At 45.6% G+C, this 18,978-nt stretch overlaps 1 protein-coding gene across 2 annotated transcripts in view; it reads left to right on the top strand.

The window, feature by feature from the left end:
* The first annotated feature begins 236 nt into the window (after positions 1 to 236).
* Positions 237 to 18,978, top strand: part of LOC109864977 (A disintegrin and metalloproteinase with thrombospondin motifs 2) — a 203,532-nt gene continuing 184,790 nt past the window's right edge. For both annotated transcript variants that reach the window (XM_031797112.1, XM_031797111.1), the window contains exons 1-2: positions 237 to 509; positions 2,723 to 3,166. In XM_031797112.1, coding sequence (XP_031652972.1) covers positions 2,894 to 3,166 — 273 coding nt within the window. In that variant the 5' untranslated portion in view covers positions 237 to 509; positions 2,723 to 2,893. The remainder of the gene's footprint in view (positions 510 to 2,722; positions 3,167 to 18,978) is intronic.

Below are 18,978 nucleotides of genomic sequence, written 5' to 3'. Positions count from 1 at the left end.
GTATGTGTATGTAGAGTCGGGGAGTTGTCAGATCGCGGAGGCAAGGAGCAGGAGCGAGAGAGAGAGAAAGAGTGTGTGTGAGCGAGTGAGATTGAGAAAGCGAGAGAGAGACAGAGAGAGGGAGGGGTTGAGAGAGAGAGAGAGAGAGAGAGAGAGAGAGAGAGAGAGAGAGAGAGAGAGAGAGAGAGAGAGAGAGAGAGAGAGAGAGAGAGAGAGAGAGAGAGAGAGAGAGAGAGAGAGAGAGAGAGAGAGAGAGAGAGAGAGAGAGAGAGAGAGAGAGAGAGAGCGTTCTCTCCCGGTGCACTTGGCAGTTAGTTGCGGGCTGCTGTGCTGTTGCTGTCGTGGCGGTGTGGCTAGTCGCGGGGAACTTTAGCACACTGGAGCCCGAAGTCCCACTCTCTCACCTGCGCAGTTCGGAGCTGCCATGGGTCTCGCGCCTGGATTGACTATCTTAATCTTTCTGTCGGCCTTTCTGCACACGAGTGGCCTATATATCGCCAGTAGCGTAGGTACGTAAACGTGGGACTGTTTATGTTTACAATATTTTGCTGTTTCCATACGCTGGGGGTCAATTGGGTAGACGCAACCTTCTGCGCGCCCAACATAGTAGCCTGGGCAGTAGGCTGCAGCTACTGTATATACACACCCTAAAAACGTCCCTTTTAAACTTTGGTTTAGTGGATGGATCAAGGTTAGTGGATCAAGGTTCCCGATACTTTTCCCGGAGACTGCTCTCTCTCTGTGCTGTGTCAGGACAGGCAGTGTTGTTAAGTGTGCGTTTCTCTCTCTCTTCTCCTCATCCCGCTCCTGACGCGGGCGGGCGGTTTAGCATTTCGGACAGTCAGGGCAGGGGAATTCACTTTGGCTGTGAAAGGATGCAAGGATAGGTTTGTTGTCGGCGTTTGCCATGGAGTAACCTTATGTGATTAGGTGGAGATAGAACCTATCGATTTGGTCACAAGAAGAGAAGGGTCGGATGTTTTCGATTAGAAATGAACATCTAATCCCCGTTACATTAGAGAATAATACTAGTCCTAATAATAATAACAATATACATTGCAGAATAATAACATTGCACAGTTTACGCTTAGTATCCATATCTCACTCATGTTTTGCAGAAAACTTTTATTTAGTGACCATGGGGAAATTATATAGCCTACCAAAACATGTTGGGCTCTGTTATCATGGAATCAGACAAGGAATCAGATTGATAAAATCTTGCAGGAATCAAGTATGTGGTGCACCTCACCCTCGCCTGCTTATTTGCACCGATATTAAATAATGATCTCGGTTACACTCATTGTAGCCCAGTGATTCAAACAAAACACCATAATATGTATTATCTGTGTTAAAATATCTGTTTAGATAATAATCATGCAAGTGATATTGAGAAGGACAGCGGAGAGTCGTTAGTGTCACTGACGTGATCTAGTGCTGCGGCTTTGAGTAGAGAGTAGTGATATGTGGGCGAGGCGCAGCGTTCTGTCACTAGCGCCCCGGAGGGAGCGTCTCTCTCACGCGTCTAAAAGCTGCCTCCGAGGGAGGTGTCACTGTCAGTGTCACAGTTATATTGCGGTGCGTCGCCAAGAAAACGGCCTACAGTGCATTAAGACCTGATTATGGGGAAGAAATAATGATGGTGATGCAATAGGCTAAAATACATTATATTAATTAGGCTGCATGTCTCTCCAAATGTTAACTCCATTGTAACCAGACTTCCCACAGCAAAACAAGCTGACAGTAACTACTCTCTTTCATCCGCTTGCTCTGCCCTCAGATTTAGCCTCACATTTAAGTGTTTTACCATTTTCTTTTCAGGACAACCATGGCTACAAGTGGAATATAACATGTACATAAACAGTTGCATTCGTGAGTTTTATTGACAAAGGTCAATAAAAATTTGGTCAGCCAATCAAAAACCTGATAATAAATGAATGTATAAGAACGCTGAAAGTATGGATATTGTTTGCTCATTGGGAAATTAATGTCCTACTAGTCAGTGTCAACTTAGAGTTTGTGATAGCAACTATGTGAACTTATAACAGTATTATAGACACATCCTTGGATTTCCTATGATCTTCTATGTAGAACCCCTTACCTTCGACTCTTGTGTGGCTTGTGAGTGTCATAGAGCAAACAGCACACAGCCCATCAAGGATGTGGGGTTGCATCTGGGTTCAGGGGTGGGGTGTGTATGTTTGTGTGTCTCTGTGTTGGGCAGGCTTATCTGTTTGAAGTCCATGCATATTTTCTCTGTGATCTAGAAGGGATGCAATTAGGAACAGAACATGACATCTCTAATGTAACCCCTCCCCTTTTCCCTAATTCTCTTTCCCAACTCTGCCTATCTCTCTCTGTCTAATTTTCTTATTCTCTCTCATTCCTGCCCTTTCCTATCCTCCTCATCTCCCCCTTCTCCATCCCTTCCTCATCTCCCACTTATCCTCCATCTGCATTCCTCTCTCACCTCTTCTCTCCTTCTTCTCCTCTCCCATCCTATCTCTCCCGCCAACCTCTCTCCTCCTCTACTCCCTTCTCCTCTGCTCTCCCTCCCTCACCACCATCCACCTATCCCCCTGTCCTTCTCCCTCTCTCCCTCCCCCTCTCCCCGCCTCCACCTGTCCCACTTGTCCCTCTCCACCCTCTCCTCCCACCACCCTTTTCTCCCTCATTTCCTATCCACCTGTCCCTCTTCCCATCTCTCCCCTCCTCCAACCTTCAGACTCCCTGCAGCATGTCCTGGGGGAGTATGGACTGGTGAGGCCCGTGAGCGTGGACGCAGACGGCCGCTTCCTGTCCCACGCCGTGTCGGCCGGCCGGCCGGGGGTGGGGGCGGGGCAGCCCCATAGGCGCTGGAGGAGGGAGACCGGAGAGAACGGGGGAGGAGGAGGAGATGAAGAAAGAGAGGAAATGTACGAGGAGGATGGAGGGCCCCGACACAGACAGCTTTACTACAAACGTCACCGTCTTCGGCCGGGAGTTCCACCTGCGTCTGCGGCACAATGCGCGACTGGTGGCCCCCGGAGCCAAGATGGAGTGGCACGATGATAACGACAGCAACGGGACAGCCACGCGCTCCGAGCCACTGCAGGGAGATTGTTTCTACGTGGGTGACGTCACAGACACGCCCGGAGCCACCGTAGCAATCAGCAACTGCGACGGCCTGGTGAGTTTGGGTTGTTTGGGTTAATGCCTGTGTCCGCTGTGAACAGCGCCCATCTAATTGTCTCTTAACACTTTTTTAGTTCTGTACTGAGTTTGACATTCGTCCCGCTCAAGTGTACTGCGCTGTATAGAATTTCCTGTGCGGTTCTTATTGCTGATTGGTGGTGCTTTATCGAGCTCTGTGCTTTATGAAAATCTAGCTCATTTGACTGGATGCATTGCATTGGTGATGTTTCTGTTTTTGTCAAATCTGTTTTTGCTGTTCAGGACTGTGTAAGGATGTTTTTCCTCAATTTAGATGGCCTGGAAGGCCTGTGGAGTGAGGTTATGAGTCGCCATTCCTATCCCAATCTTTAGATTGTGTGTGCTTATGTGTCAACGACTGCGAGAGAGAGAGAGAGAGAGAGAGAGAGAGAGAGAGAGCGAGAGCGAGAGAGGAGCCATGTCCGAGTTTCCATAGGAACGCCAGTGCGTAGACAGAGAGACAGAGAGAGAGAGGAAGAGAGAGAGGAAGAGCGAGAGCAAGAGAGAGAGAGAGAGAGAGAGAGAGGAAGAGCGAGAGCAAGAGAGAGAGAGAGAGAGGAAGAGCGAGAGCAAGAGAGAGAGAGAGAGAGAGACAGAGAGAGAGAGAGAGAGAGAGAGGAAGAGCGAGAGCGAGAGAGAGAGAGAGAGAGAGAGAGAGAGAGAGAGAGAGAGAGAGAGAGAGAGAGAGAGAGAGAGGAAGAGCAAGAGCGAGAGATAGAGAGAGAGAGAGACAGAGAGAGAGAGAGAGAGGAAAGAGCGAGAGCGAGAGAGAGAGAGAGACAGAGAGAGAGAGAGACAGAGAGAGAGAGAGAGGGAGAGAGGAAGAGCGAGAGCAAGAGAGAGAGAGAGAGAGAGAGAGAGAGAGAGAGAGAGAGAGAGAGAGAAGGAAGAGCGAGAGCAAGAGAGAGAGAGAGAGAGAGAGAGAGAGAGAGAGAGGGGAAAGAGAAAGAACTCTACTGTGTAACCCCTTGACTTCTCTCTGGTGACTCAGCATGCTTCCTGGTTGACCCCAGGGTTCAGAGGTCATGGAGGGGTCATGTTGCTATTTTGTTGATGCTCCTCGTTGAGGCCCACGTCGCCTGTACACACGTCGCGTGTGTAGTAGCTGAGTTGTGTTCTACTTGGCTCCACTTTCCACTCAGTCGAAGTCAGAGAGAGGTAACACTGAAGTTTGTTATACAGATGTCATTTGATATATTGAAATAGGCTATGTGATTTGCTTGAGTGTGTTTATTGAAATGATCAAATCAAAAGATTAAGAGTTAGTTGTATTTCTGTTGTCAATGCAATGTTAGGTAGGTATTTTGAAGACTAAATGTAGTGAGCGATGGGTTTGAAATGTCATGCATGGATATTTGGTCTGTGTGTTTGTCTCGGGGGGTGGAGGAGAGGGAGGCCCCAATGACCTGCATTTTTTTGTCACTGTGGGACTGTGTATGTGTTTTTGACTTGCCTGCAGAGAAGAGAGGAGGAGAAGAGGAGGACAGGACCCCTCCTCTTAGGGAATAAGAAGAGGAGAAGGGAGGGAAAGAAGAGAAGGGAGGAAGAGAAGAGGAGGACAGGACCCCTCCTCTTAGGGAATAAGAAGAGGAGAAGGGAGGGAAAGAAGAGAAGGGAGGAAGAGAAGAGGAGGACAGGACCCCTCCTCTTAGGGAATAAGAAGAGGAGAAGGGAGGGAAAGAAGAGAAGGGAGGAAGAGAAGAGGAGGACAGGACCCCTCCTCTTAGGGAATAAGAAGAGGAGAAGGGAGGGAAAGAAGAGAAGGGAGGAAGAGAAGAGGAGGACAGGACCCCTCCTCTTAGGGAATAAGAAGAGGAGAAGGGAGGGAAAGAAGAGAAGGGAGGAAGAGAAGAGGAGGACAGGACCCCTCCTCTTAGGGAATAAGAAGAGGAGAAGGGAGGGAAAGAAGAGAAGGGAGGAGGAGAAGAGGAGGACAGGACCCCTCCTCTTAGGGAATAAGAAGAGGAGAAGGGAGGGAAAGAAGAGAAGGGAGGAGAGGATGTTCCTTCATTAGACCATTGTTCATTAGTCGACAGCCAACAACTGGAGCCGTTTAGAGCTGAGTACACTGGGGACCCTTTGACCAGCTGAGAGAGCAGGCACCCAGCCAGCAGCCAGACAGCCAGCCAGTAGCCAGCCAATATACTGCCAGCATGGGCACAAGGGGCAGGCCCTACACCACCTCTCTGCTCTGCTCTGGCCTGCCCCCAGCTCACTGCCTGGCCACTAGCCACAATCCAGAGAGAGGGGAAAGGGAGAGAGAAAAGGAGAGAAAGGGAGAGTGAGGAGATGGGAATGAAGGGAGTGGCAGAGAGGAGAGGGGTGAAGGAAAAGACAGGGAGGGAGAAAAAGAGACAGAAGGGGAGCCAAAGCAGAGTGCAGAGAAACCAAGAGACAAGGAGAGAGACAGGGAGAGAGGAGAGAGAGAGAGAATGAGAACAAGGCTGGTGTGGAAAAATGAATGGTCTTTGAGGTGAATTTGTTTCTTGTGAAGAAAGCCTATGTGATCAACTGGTGAGGTCTTGTTGAGTAGTTGAGGAGAGGCGGCACGGCACAGTGGGGAAAAGGGCGTTGGAGATGGTGGTCATGTGGTGGTGGGGTAAAGGAAAATTTAATTACAGCATGACTGTAGTATGCCCCTTCCCTCAGACTCCCCCTCATGTGGGAGAGAATTTATTTTAGTGGAAGAATTTCAGTACAGAAATCATATCCTAAACTTACCTAACCTAGCCTCTTGGAATATTTTATACATCCGTGTGTGTGTGTGTGTGTTTATAAACCTCGTCCCACTAATGGCTTTCCCCCTGGCCTAGCATACTCGGTCAAAGCTAAAGAAGCTGTTCGAAGTGTGTGTGTGTCATTCTCTGCTCTCCTGTATGCATTAGAAAGACAGCCAGGCTGGAGAAAGAGAGAGCGTGTGTGTGTGTGTGTTTGGGGATTTTTCCGTAGCAGAGGGAGAGAGAGAGAGAGCAAAAGATAGAGAGATAGAGAGAGAGAGAGAGAGAGAGAGAGATGTGTGGAATGTACAGTAGAGTGTGTTAGCCCAGAGGAGAAGAGAGGAAAGGCAGTTCCTGCTGTTCTTCTGTTTCCTGCCACCACTGTTCTCCTCATCCTAGCCCAGACCACAGACAGAGAGAGGGGGATAGGGGGGGGAGGAAGAGAAAGAGGAGGGAAAGGGAGAGAGAGAGGAGGGAGGGAAAGGGAAAGGGAGAGAGAGGAGGGATAAACAGAGCGAGAAAGAGGTCTGTATTAACTTGAACTGATTGCCTGATCCCAACACATGGACTGTACATAAGCTTGTACATATGTTTTGTACTGTAAACTATTAAATAAAATAGCAGTCTTCATAAAGACATTCTCACAGCCATCTAAACTTACATTCCAGATGGACCAGGCTCGAGATAATCAGAGGGTGCAGCCAAATGATAGGGCGGCATTGTGTTGCCGTGGGAACATAGAGTCAGGCAGGTATACAGGTATGGATTCAGCCAATAGGAAGGCCCGGAGAGGGAGAGAGGGAGTACTTCATTGGCTGGAACTGGAAGCTGGGCAGAGAGCATAAAATCACATAAAGAAACTGATGATTTATGGGATCTCTATGGGTCCCAGACCTTTCTCTAATGTACGTCTCAATCTAACAATCAGACAGATAGAAAGACAGATTGACAAAAGGATAGACGGGCGGTGGATGGCAGACCTGTCATCATCCCTGCTAACCTTTAGCAACAGGTGGGAGAACACCTGGACAGCAGAGACATGTATTACACCCACACACAAGTCGCATACACACACACACACACACACACACACACACACACACACACACACACACACACACACACACACACACACACACACACACACACACACACACACACACACACACACACACACACACACACACACACACACACACACACACACACACACACACGCATGGTGAAACAAGTGTTGGGCTCAATTCAGAATTGATTTGAGAATGCCTCAAATTCTAATTTTTGTTGAATTTGAGAGCATGTATTTGTTGATTGAATATATAGTGCAATGAATGATTTATTGGGCCACTTTTGTGTAAGGTTTTGCCAAAAGAGTTTACAGGGGAATAGTGTTTACGGTTATGGGAAATGTGTGTGTGTGTTTTTGGGAATGACGTAAGGCTATGGGTTTTAGTGCTACAGGAACCAGTTTTTGTGTTTACAGTAAGCAATCAAGGAAATCTGTAAAGGGAATATAATTGAATTCAGTGACATTAAATTAAATTGCCTCTTCTATTCTATATTAGGTGTAGTCTATAGAAATATACAGGTAACAGCCAAAATAAAGGAAACACCAACATAAAGTGTCTTAATAGGGTGCTGGGCCACCACGAATCTGAACAGCTTCAATGCACCTTGGCATAGATTCTACAAGGAGGGACGTGACACCATTCTTCCATAAAAAAATGAAATAATTTGATGTTTTGTTGAAGGAGGTGGGAAACTGTCTCAGGCGCCACTACAAAATCTTCCATAGGTTTCCAATTGGGTTGAGATCTGGTAACTGAGAGGGCCATGGCATATGTGTCACGTTCGTTATAACGACGAGACCAAGGCACAGCGTGATAAGAAAACATTCTTCTTTTAATTACACAAAGAACACTAAACAAACGACAGTGCCGCTATAAGACACGAGTGCTGACAGGCAACTACATATAGACAATAACCCACAAAGCCAAAATGGACAATGGCAACCTAAATAGGATCCCCAATCAGAGACAACGATAAACAGCTGCCTCTGATTGGGAACCAATTCAGGCCACCATAGACCGACATTTACCTAGACAAACCAAAAACCCACAGATATACAAAAAACCCTAGACAAGGAAAAAACACACATACCACCCTCGTCACACCCTGACCTAACCAAAATAATAAAGGAAACAAAGATAACCAAGGTCAGGGCGTGACGATATGGTTTAAATCGTTTCCTTGCTCATCAAACCATTCAGTTGCCGCTCGTGCCCTGTGGCTGGGTCCATTGTCATCCTGTGGGGACATAGCCATGGTAGCAAATATAATGGCCTGCCCAGCATTTTTATACAGTACATGACCCTAAGCATGATGGGATGTTAATTGCTTAATTTACTCAGGAATCAGACATTTGTGGAAGAACCTGCTTTCAATATACTTTGTATCCCTCATTTGTGACTGGTCTCAGGAAACTCGGCGTATGTCGGCGCGTCACTACTTCCCAGGAGCGCTATTTGAGCGTAATCATTTTTTTAATTCATCAAAACAGAATAACTATTTTTTTTAAAACATATGCATAACCATGGTAGCAATTGAAAGAGAACAGTTTGCAGATTGTGGGTCAATTATTGGACCAAAGGTGAGGACACATGAGTCCACCTGACACAAGACTGAATCCAATATTACCCTGTTGATATGATGTGCATTCCACATTTACTGTACTTTTCACAGCATTTGTCCATAACGTAATTTGAAAATGCTCTCAATACATTCAGTAACACAATAAGACTATTCATTGACATTTTGGAGTATGTGCAGGATGAAAAAAAAACAACTATTACAAGGGCTTGAGTGAGATGTGTCTCAAAGTGGCCACACACCTCTTCAAACTGTGCACAGTTCCGAAATAATTTCATTGCCTTCAACTATAAGGTGCTTTTATTTATTTATTTTTTTAGCTCTTTTAGCTTTGCCATTGAGGAACTGAAGCAAGCACACTTTTTTGTTGTTGTTGTATGGGAGCACAGTCCTGTGTCCTCACCAGCACACAATTACTGTGCTCCTGTACAAACTGTTGTTTGTACAGGAGCACAGCCCTGTATCCTCACCATCACACAATTACTGTTGTTTGTACAGGAACACAGCCCTGTGTACCCACCATCACACAATTACTGTTGTTTGTACAGGAACACAGCCCTGTGTCCCCACCAGCACACAATTACTGTTGTTTGCACAGGAACACAGCCCTGTGTCCCCACCATCACACAATTACTGTTGTTTGTACAGGAACACAGCCCTGTGTCCCCACCAGCACACAATTACTGTTGTTTGCACAGGAACACAGCCCTGTGTCCCCACCATCACACAATTACTGTTGTTTGTACAGGAACGCAGCCCTGTGTCCCCACCATCACACAATTACTGTTGTTTGTACAGGAACGCAGCCCTGTGTCCCCACCATCACACAATTACTGTTGTTTGTACAGGAACACAGCCCTGTGTCCCCACCATCACACAATTACTGTTGTTTGTACAGGAACGCAGCCCTGTGTCCCCACCATCACACAATTACTGTTGTTTGTACAGGAACGCAGCCCTGTGTCCCCACCATCACACAATTACTGTTGTTTGTACAGGAACACAGCCCTGTGTCCCCACCATCACACAATTACTGTTGTTTGTACAGGAACACAGCTCTGTGTCCCCACCATCACACAATTACTGTTGTTTGTACAGGAACACAGACCTGTGTCCCCACCATCACACAATTACTGTTGTTTGTACAGGAACACAGCCCTGTGTCGCCACCATCACACAATTACTGTTGTTTGTACAGGAACACAGCCCTGTGTCCCCACCATCACACAATTACTGTTGTTTGTACAGGAACACAGCCCTGTGTCACCACCATCACACAATTACTGTTGTTTATACAGGAACACAGCCCTGTGTCCCCACCATCACACAATTACTGTTGTTTGTACAGGAACACAGACCTGTGTCCCCACCATAACACAATTACTGTTGTTTGTACAGGAACACAGCCCTGTGTCGCCACCATCACACAATTACTGTTGTTTGAACAGGAACACAGCCCTGTGTCCCCACCATCACACAATTACTGTTGTTTGTACAGGAACACAGCCCTGTGTCCCCACCATCACACAATTACTGTTGTTTGTACAGGAACACAGCCCTGTGTCCCCACCATCACACAATTACTGTTGTTTGTACAGGAACACAGCCCTGTGTCCCCACCATCACAAAATTACTGTTGTTTGTACAGGAACACAGCGCTGTGTCCCCACCATCACACAATTACTGTTGTTTGTACAGGAACACAGCTCTGTGTCCCCACCATCACACAATTACTGTTGTTTGTACAGGAACACAGACCTGTGTCCCCACCATCACACAATTACTGTTGTTTGTACAGGAACACAGCCCTGTGTCGCCACCATCACACAATTACTGTTGTTTGTACAGGAACACAGCCCTGTGTCCCCACCATCACACAATTACTGTTGTTTGTACAGGAACACAGCCCTGTGTCACCACCATCACACAATTACTGTTGTTTGTACAGGAACACAGCCCTGTGTCCCCACCATCACACAATTACTGTTGTTTGTACAGGAACACAGCCCTGTGTCCCCACCATCACACAATTACTGTTGTTTGTACAGGAACACAGACCTGTGTCCCCACCATAACACAATTACTGTTGTTTGTACAGGAACACAGCCCTGTGTCGCCACCATCACACAATTACTGTTGTTTGAACAGGAACACAGCCCTGTGTCCCCACCATCACACTATTACTGTTGTTTGTACAGGAACACAGACCTGTGTCCCCACCATCACACAATTACTGTTGTTTGTACAGGAACACAGCCCTGTGTCCCCACCATCACAAAATTACTGTTGTTTGTACAGGAACACAGCCCTGTGTCCCCACCATCACACAATTACTGTTGTTTGTACAGGAACACAGCTCTGTGTCCCCACCATCACACAATTACTGTTGTTTGTACAGGAACACGGACCTGTGTCCCCACCATCACACAATTACTGTTGTTTGTACAGGAACACAGCCCTGTGTCGCCACCATCACACAATTACTGTTGTTTGTACAGGAACACAGCCCTGTGTCCCCACCATCACACAATTACTGTTGTTTGTACAGGAACACAGCCCTGTGTCACCACCATCACACAATTACTGTTGTTTGTACAGGAACACAGCCCTGTGTCCCCACCATCACACAATTACTGTTGTTTGTACAGGAACACAGCCCTGTGTCCCCACCATCACACAATTACTGTTGTTTGTACAGGAACACAGACCTGTGTCCCCACCATAACACAATTACTGTTGTTTGTACAGGAACACAGCCCTGTGTCCCCACCATCACACAATTACTGTTGTTTGTACAGGAACACAGCTCTGTGTCCCCACCATCACACAATTACTGTTGTTTGTACAGGAACACAGACCTGTGTCCCCACCATCACACAATTACTGTTGTTTGTACAGGAACACAGCCCTGTGTCGCCACCATCACACAATTACTGTTGTTTGTACAGGAACACAGCCCTGTGTCCCCACCATCACACAATTACTGTTGTTTGTACAGGAACACAGCCCTGTGTCACCACCATCACACAATTACTGTTGTTTATACAGGAACACAGCCCTGTGTCCCCACCATCACACAATTACTGTTGTTTGTACAGGAACACAGCCCTGTGTCCCCACCATCACACAATTACTGTTGTTTGTACAGGAACACAGACCTGTGTCCCCACCATAACACAATTACTGTTGTTTGTACAGGAACACAGCCCTGTGTCGCCACCATCACACAATTACTGTTGTTTGTACAGGAACACAGCCCTGTGTCCCCACCATCACACAATTACTGTTGTTTGTACAGGAACACAGACCTGTGTCCCCACCATCACACAATTACTGTTGTTTGTACAGGAACACAGCCCTGTGTCCCCACCATCACAAAATTACTGTTGTTTGTACAGGAACACAGCCCTGTGTCCCCACCATCACACAATTACTGTTGTTTGTACAGGAACACAGCTCTGTGTCCCCACCATCACACAATTACTGTTGTTTGTACAGGAACACAGACCTGTGTCCCCACCATCACACAATTACTGTTGTTTGTACAGGAACACAGCCCTGTGTCGCCACCATCACACAATTACTGTTGTTTGTACAGGAACACAGCCCTGTGTCCCCACCATCACACAATTACTGTTGTTTGTACAGGAACACAGCCCTGTGTCACCACCATCACACAATTACTGTTGTTTGTACAGGAACACAGCCCTGTGTCCCCACCATCACACAATTACTGTTGTTTGTACAGGAACACAGCCCTGTGTCCCCACCATCACACAATTACTGTTGTTTGTACAGGAACACAGACCTGTGTCCCCACCATAACACAATTACTGTTGTTTGTACAGGAACACAGCCCTGTGTCGCCACCATCACACAATTACTGTTGTTTGAACAGGAACACAGCCCTGTGTCCCCACCATCACACTATTACTGTTGTTTGTACAGGAACACAGACCTGTGTCCCCACCATCACACAATTACTGTTGTTTGTACAGGAACACAGCCCTGTGTCCCCACCATCACACAATTACTGTTGTTTGTACAGGAACACAGCCCTGTGTCCCCACCATCACACAATTACTGTTGTTTGTACAGGAACACAGACCTGTGTCCCCACCATCACACAATTACTGTTGTTTGTACAGGAACACAGCCCTGTGTCCCCACCATCACAAAATTACTGTTGTTTGTACAGGAACACAGCCCTGTGTCCCCACCATCACACAATTACTGTTGTTTGTACAGGAACACAGCTCTGTGTCCCCACCATCACACAATTACTGTTGTTTGTACAGGAACACAGACCTGTGTCCCCACCATCACACAATTACTGTTGTTTGTACCGGAACACAGCCCTGTGTCGCCACCATCACACAATTACTGTTGTTTGTACAGGAACACAGCCCTGTGTCCCCACCATCACACAATTACTGTTGTTTGTACAGGAACACAGCCCTGTGTCACCACCATCACACAATTACTGTTGTTTGTACAGGAACACAGCCCTGTGTCCCCACCATCACACAATTACTGTTGTTTGTACAGGAACACAGCCCTGTGTCCCCACCATCACACAATTACTGTTGTTTGTACAGGAACACAGACCTGTGTCCCCACCAATACACATTTACTGTTGTTTGTACAGGAACACAGCCCTGTGTCGCCACCATCACACAATTACTGTTGTTTGAACAGGAACACAGCCCTGTGTCCCCACCATCACACTATTACTGTTGTTTGTACAGGAACACAGACCTGTGTCCCCACCATCACACAATTACTGTTGTTTGTACAGGAACACAGCCCTGTGTCCCCACCATCACACAATTACTGTTGTTTGTACAGGAACACAGACCTGTGTCCCCACCATCACACAATTACTGTTGTTTGTACAGGAACACAGCCCTGTGTCCCCACCATCACACAATTACTGTTGTTTGTACAGGAACACAGCCCTGTGTCCCCACCATCACACAATTACTGTTGTTTGTACAGGAACACAGACCTGTGTCCCCACCATAACACAATTACTGTTGTTTGTACAGGAACACAGCCCTGTGTCGCCACCATCACACAATTACTGTTGTTTGAACAGGAACACAGCCCTGTGTCCCCACCATCACACTATTACTGTTGTTTGTACAGGAACACAGACCTGTGTCCCCACCATCACACAATTACTGTTGTTTGTACAGGAACACAGCCCTGTGTCCCCACCATCACACAATTACTGTTGTTTGTACAGGAACACAGCCCTGTGTCCCCACCATCACACAATTACTGTTGTTTGTACAGGAACACAGACCTGTGTCCCCACCATCACACAATTACTGTTGTTTGTACAGGAACACAGCCCTGTGTCCCCACCATCACACAATTACTGTTGTTGTTTACCCAATCTAAAAACATTCCATCATGTTGAAGGCTTAATCTATTGCCAGCATGGCTAGCTACAGTACGTTATAAAATCTGATCTTACAGGGTTAGGCTTTCAAACGGCACGTCAGACTAAGAGATTGTCATTTTGATTGCGCATAGAATGGAGTCATGAGTGCATTCAAGCGTGTGTTCCGTGACTAATTTCCTTTGCAACATGTCAAACATTCTGTTCAGGACAACCCAGGGTATAACGCATGTCATCTTTGTAACAGTGGATCAAACACATTGATCATGAATGTTGATACTGTAAATAACACAAGTTTTCAAATATGGAAATGGTAAGTGCACATTTGGACTCGTGGGTGTGTGGTTTGCTGGTATGACATCAAAGTGGTATTTATATATTATGATCTTCAACAACTCATCTTTCAGAACACATTTCCCTCAGTCAGGCAGCAACAAATGTGCAAATGTAGCCTAATTCGCTGGAGGTTTGGGGGCATCTTCTTGTCTTGCTCGCTTCTCAAGTTTATAACGGCTGTTAGTCAAAACCCATGCAGCGCTGTGACACAAAGCACCTAAGTTCCTATTAAGGTGCTTGTTAATGACACGGGATGACAGTGTCTGTGAGTGGAAAGGGCTACAATTAATGATAGAGGAAAACAAAACCCGTATGTGGATATTCCTAGTAGAGGTCGACCGATTAATCGGCATGGCTGATTAATTAGGGCCGATTTCAAGGTTTCATAACAATCGGTAATCGGCATTTTTGGACGCCGAAGTTAAGTTGCTAGCTAACATAAAATTTATCTTATAAAAAACAATCAATCTTCACATAATCACTAGTTAACTGCACATGGTTGATGATATTACTAGGTTAACTAGCTTGTCCTGCATTGCATGTAATCAATGCGGTGCCTGTTAATTTATCAGCGAATCACAGCATACTTCGCCAAACGGGGGATGATTTAACAAAAGCGCATTCGCGAAAAAAGCACAATCGTTGCACGAATGTACCTAACCATAAACATCAATGCCTTTCTAAAAAATCAATACACAGAAGTACACTGCTCAAAAAATAAAGGGAACACTAAAATAACACATCCTAGATCTGAATGAATGAAATATTCTTATTAAATACTTTTTTCTTTACATAGTTGAATGTGCTGACAACAAAATCAAACAAAATTTTTCGATGGAAATCAAATTTATCAACCCATGGAGGTCTGGATTTGGAGTCACACTCAAAATTAAAGTGGAAAACCACACTACAGGCTATCCAACTTTGATGTAATGTCCTTAAAACAAGTCAAAATGAGGCTCAGTAGTGTGTGTGGCCTCCACGTGCCTGTATGATCTCCCTACAATGCCTGGGCATGCTCCTGATGAGGTTGCGGATGGTCTCCTGAGGGATCTCCTCCCAGACCTGGACTAAAGCATCTGCCAAATCCTGGACAGTCTGTGGTGCAACGTGGCGTTGGTGGATGGGAGCGAGACATGATGTCCCAGATGTGCTCAATGGATTCAGGTCTGGAAGGAAGGCACATGAGGTCTAGCATTGTCTTGCATTAGGAGGAACCCAGGGCCAACCGCACCAGCATATGGTCTCACAAGGGGTCTGAGGATCACATCTTGGTACCTAATGGCAGTCAGGCTACCTCTGGCGAGCACATGGAGGGCTGTGCGGCCCCCCAAAGAACTGCCACCCCACACCATGACTGACCCACCGCCAAACCGGTCATGCTGGAGGATGTTGCAGGCAGCAGAACGTTCTCCACGGCATCTCCAGACTTTGTCACGTCTGTCACATGTGCTCAGTGTGAACCTGCTTACATCTGTGAAGAGCACAGGGCGCCAGTGGCGAATTTGCCAATCTTGGTGTTCTCTGGCAAATGCCAAACGTCCTGCACGGTGTTGGGCTGTAAGCACAACCCCCACCTGTGGACGTCGGGCCCTCATACCACCCTCATGGAGTCTGTTTCTGACCGTTTGAGAAGACACATGCATATTTGTGGCTTGCTGGAGGTCATTTTGCAGGGGTCTGGCAGTGCTCCTCCTGCTCCTCCTTGCACATCAGCTTGCGAGCTGTGGCAAGAAGGTTTGCTGTGTCTGTCAGCGTAGTGTCCATAGCATGGAGGCGCTTGATGTGCCATCCTGGATGAGCTGCACTACCTGAGCCACTTGTGTGGGTTGTAGACTCCGTCTCATGCTACCACTAGAGTGAAAGCACCGCCAGCATTCAAAAGTGACCAAAACATCAGCCAGGAAGCATAGGAACTGAGAAGTGGTCTGTGGTCACCACCTGCAGAACCACTCCTTTATTCGGGGTGTCTTGCTAATTGCCTATCATTTCCACCTGTTGTCTATTCCATTCTATTTGCACAACAGCATGTGTTGCTTCCTATGTGGACAGTTTGATTTCACAGAAATGTGATTGACTTAGAGTTACATTGTGTTGTTTAGGTGTTCCCTTTATTTTTTTGAGCAGTGTATATTGTTTTAAACCTATATATTTAGTTAAAAGAATTTCATGTTAACAGGCAATATTAACTAGGGAAATTGTGTCACATCTCTTGCGTTCATTGCACCCAGAGTCAGGGTATATGCAACAGCAAACTAATTTGCCAGAATTGTATATAATTCCGAAATAACATTGAAGGTTGTGCAATGTAACAGCAATATTTAGACTTAAATCAGCCAAGACAAGTTTGGTTCATCCTTGGGAGAAATTTCCAAACGCCTGAACGTACCGCGTTCATCTGTACAAACAATAGTACACAAGTATAAACACCATGGGACCACACAGCCGTCATACCACTCAGGAAGAAGACGCATTCTGTCTCCTAGAGGTGAACGTACTTTGGTGAGAAAAGTGCAAATCAATCCCAGAACAACAGCAAAGGACCTTGTGAATATGTTGGAGGAAACAGGTACAAAAGTATCTATATCCACAGTAAAACGAGTCCTATATCGACATAACCTGAAAGGCCGCTGAGCAAGGAAGAAGCCACTGCTCCAAAACCACCATAAAATAGCCAGACTATGGTTTGCAACTGCACATGGGGACAAAGATCATACTTTTTGGAGAAATGTCCTCTGGTGTGATTAAACAAAAATAGAACTGTTTGTCCATAATGACCATCGTTATGTTTGGAGGAAAAAGGGGGAGGCTTACAAGCTGTGAACCGTGAAACACGGGGGTGGCAGCATCATGTTGTGGTGGTGCTTTGCTGCAGGAGGGACTCGTGCACTTCACAAAATAGGTGGCATCATGAGGCAGGAAAATGATGTGGATATATTGAAGCAACATCTCAAGACATGTTAAAGCTTGGTCGCAAATGGGTCTTCCAAATGGACAATGACCTCAAGTATAGTTCCGAAGTTGTTGCAAAATGGCTTAAGGAACAACAAAGTCAAGGTATTGGAGTGGCCATCACAAAGCCCTGACCTCAATCCAATAGAAAATTTGTGGGCAGACCTGAAAAAGCGTATGCGAGCAAGGAGACCTTTTTGTGGAAGGCTACCCGAAATGTTTGACCCAAGTTAACCAATTTAAAGGCGATGCTACCAAATACTAATTGAGTGTATGTGAACTTCTGACCAACTGGGAATGTGATGAAAGATATAAAAGCTTAAATAAATCATTCTCTCAACTATTATTCTGACAATTCACATTCTTTAAAATAAATTGGTGATTCTAACTGACCTAAAACAGGGAATTTTTACTTTGATTAAATGACAGGAAATGTGAAAAACTGAGTTTAAATGCATTTGGCTAAGGTGTATGTAAACTTCCAACTTCAACTTTATATGAAATACAAATGGTATAGAGAGACATAGTCGATGCGTCATATTTCCTATAATAACTACAACCTAAAACTTATTAACTGGGAATATTGAAGAACTGGGATATTGAACCACCAGCTTTCATTTGTTCTCATGTTCTGAGCAAGGAACTTAAACGTTAGCTTTTTTACATGGCACATATTGCACTTTTACGTTCTTCTCCAACACTGTGTTTTTGCATTATTTAAACAAAATTTAGCATGTTTCATTATCTATTTAAGGCTAAATATATATTTTTTATGTATTATATTCATTTCAAATAATAGTGTTCATTGTTCATTCAGTTTTGTTGTAATTGCCATTATTGCAAATATATATATAATGAAATCGGCCTATTTAATCGGTATTGGCTTTTTTGGTCCTCCAATAATCGGTATCGGTATCGGCGTTGAAAAATCATAATCGGTCGACCTCTAATTCTTAGTTATTATATTTCCTTAATCACTTCAATTCTGTTCAATATGGGGAAAATACTACATTTCCCAGCGTGCATTAGTTTAACCTTCAAGTTGTTCCTCAAGTTGCCTGAGGCCCTCAAAAAGAAGGCCAGAAAATGAAATGGTTGACGCCTCCATATGCGGAGTTCGGCGCAAGACGACCATTACACCCGATGACGTATTTCTGTGAACGTGCTTAGCTAGCCAACGTCGCCATGATATCACCGACAAGTTTGATCTGGGATTTCTATCGGAGACACAGTTTTAGCCTATCTTCATACTCTTACATCTTTGACTAAGGTTACCAGAGAAACATATATCCTTTGGTTTCTGGAAGTGTGACCTGTCAGATTCAATAAAACTCATGTTCTGTGACTGAGTGGGATTTCTCTGAATTGCTCTGAATTAAATTCCACTTCCTGTCACTCAAACTCAAATTCTATATCCTGTGGGGTGTGGCCAATTCAATTCGAATTTCAACTAAATTCCAAAATTCTGAGTTGAGAGATGTATGGTGATCAGAGAGTGTTTCCCTCACTCTTTAATCTTTTCTCTCCCTCGCCTGTAGTCATGGTTATGAGTGACAGACGCTGTCTCGGGTTAAACCTGTCATGTTGCCTAGACGCCCCTGCTCTTTTAAAAATATTTAAAAAATCTCTTTCTGTTTCCCCCTCCTGCACCCCCATCTCTCTCCTCCCCTTCCCTCTCTTGTTCTCTCTCCATCTTCCACCTCTGTTTCTCGCTCCCCCCCCCCCCCC

This window comes from Oncorhynchus kisutch, linkage group LG19 (genome assembly GCF_002021735.2).
Source record: "Oncorhynchus kisutch isolate 150728-3 linkage group LG19, Okis_V2, whole genome shotgun sequence".
Classification (NCBI taxonomy): domain Eukaryota; kingdom Metazoa; phylum Chordata; class Actinopteri; order Salmoniformes; family Salmonidae; genus Oncorhynchus; species Oncorhynchus kisutch.
The sequence above is the reverse complement of the archived record's forward strand: the minus strand, read 5'-3'. Positions and strand labels throughout refer to the sequence as shown.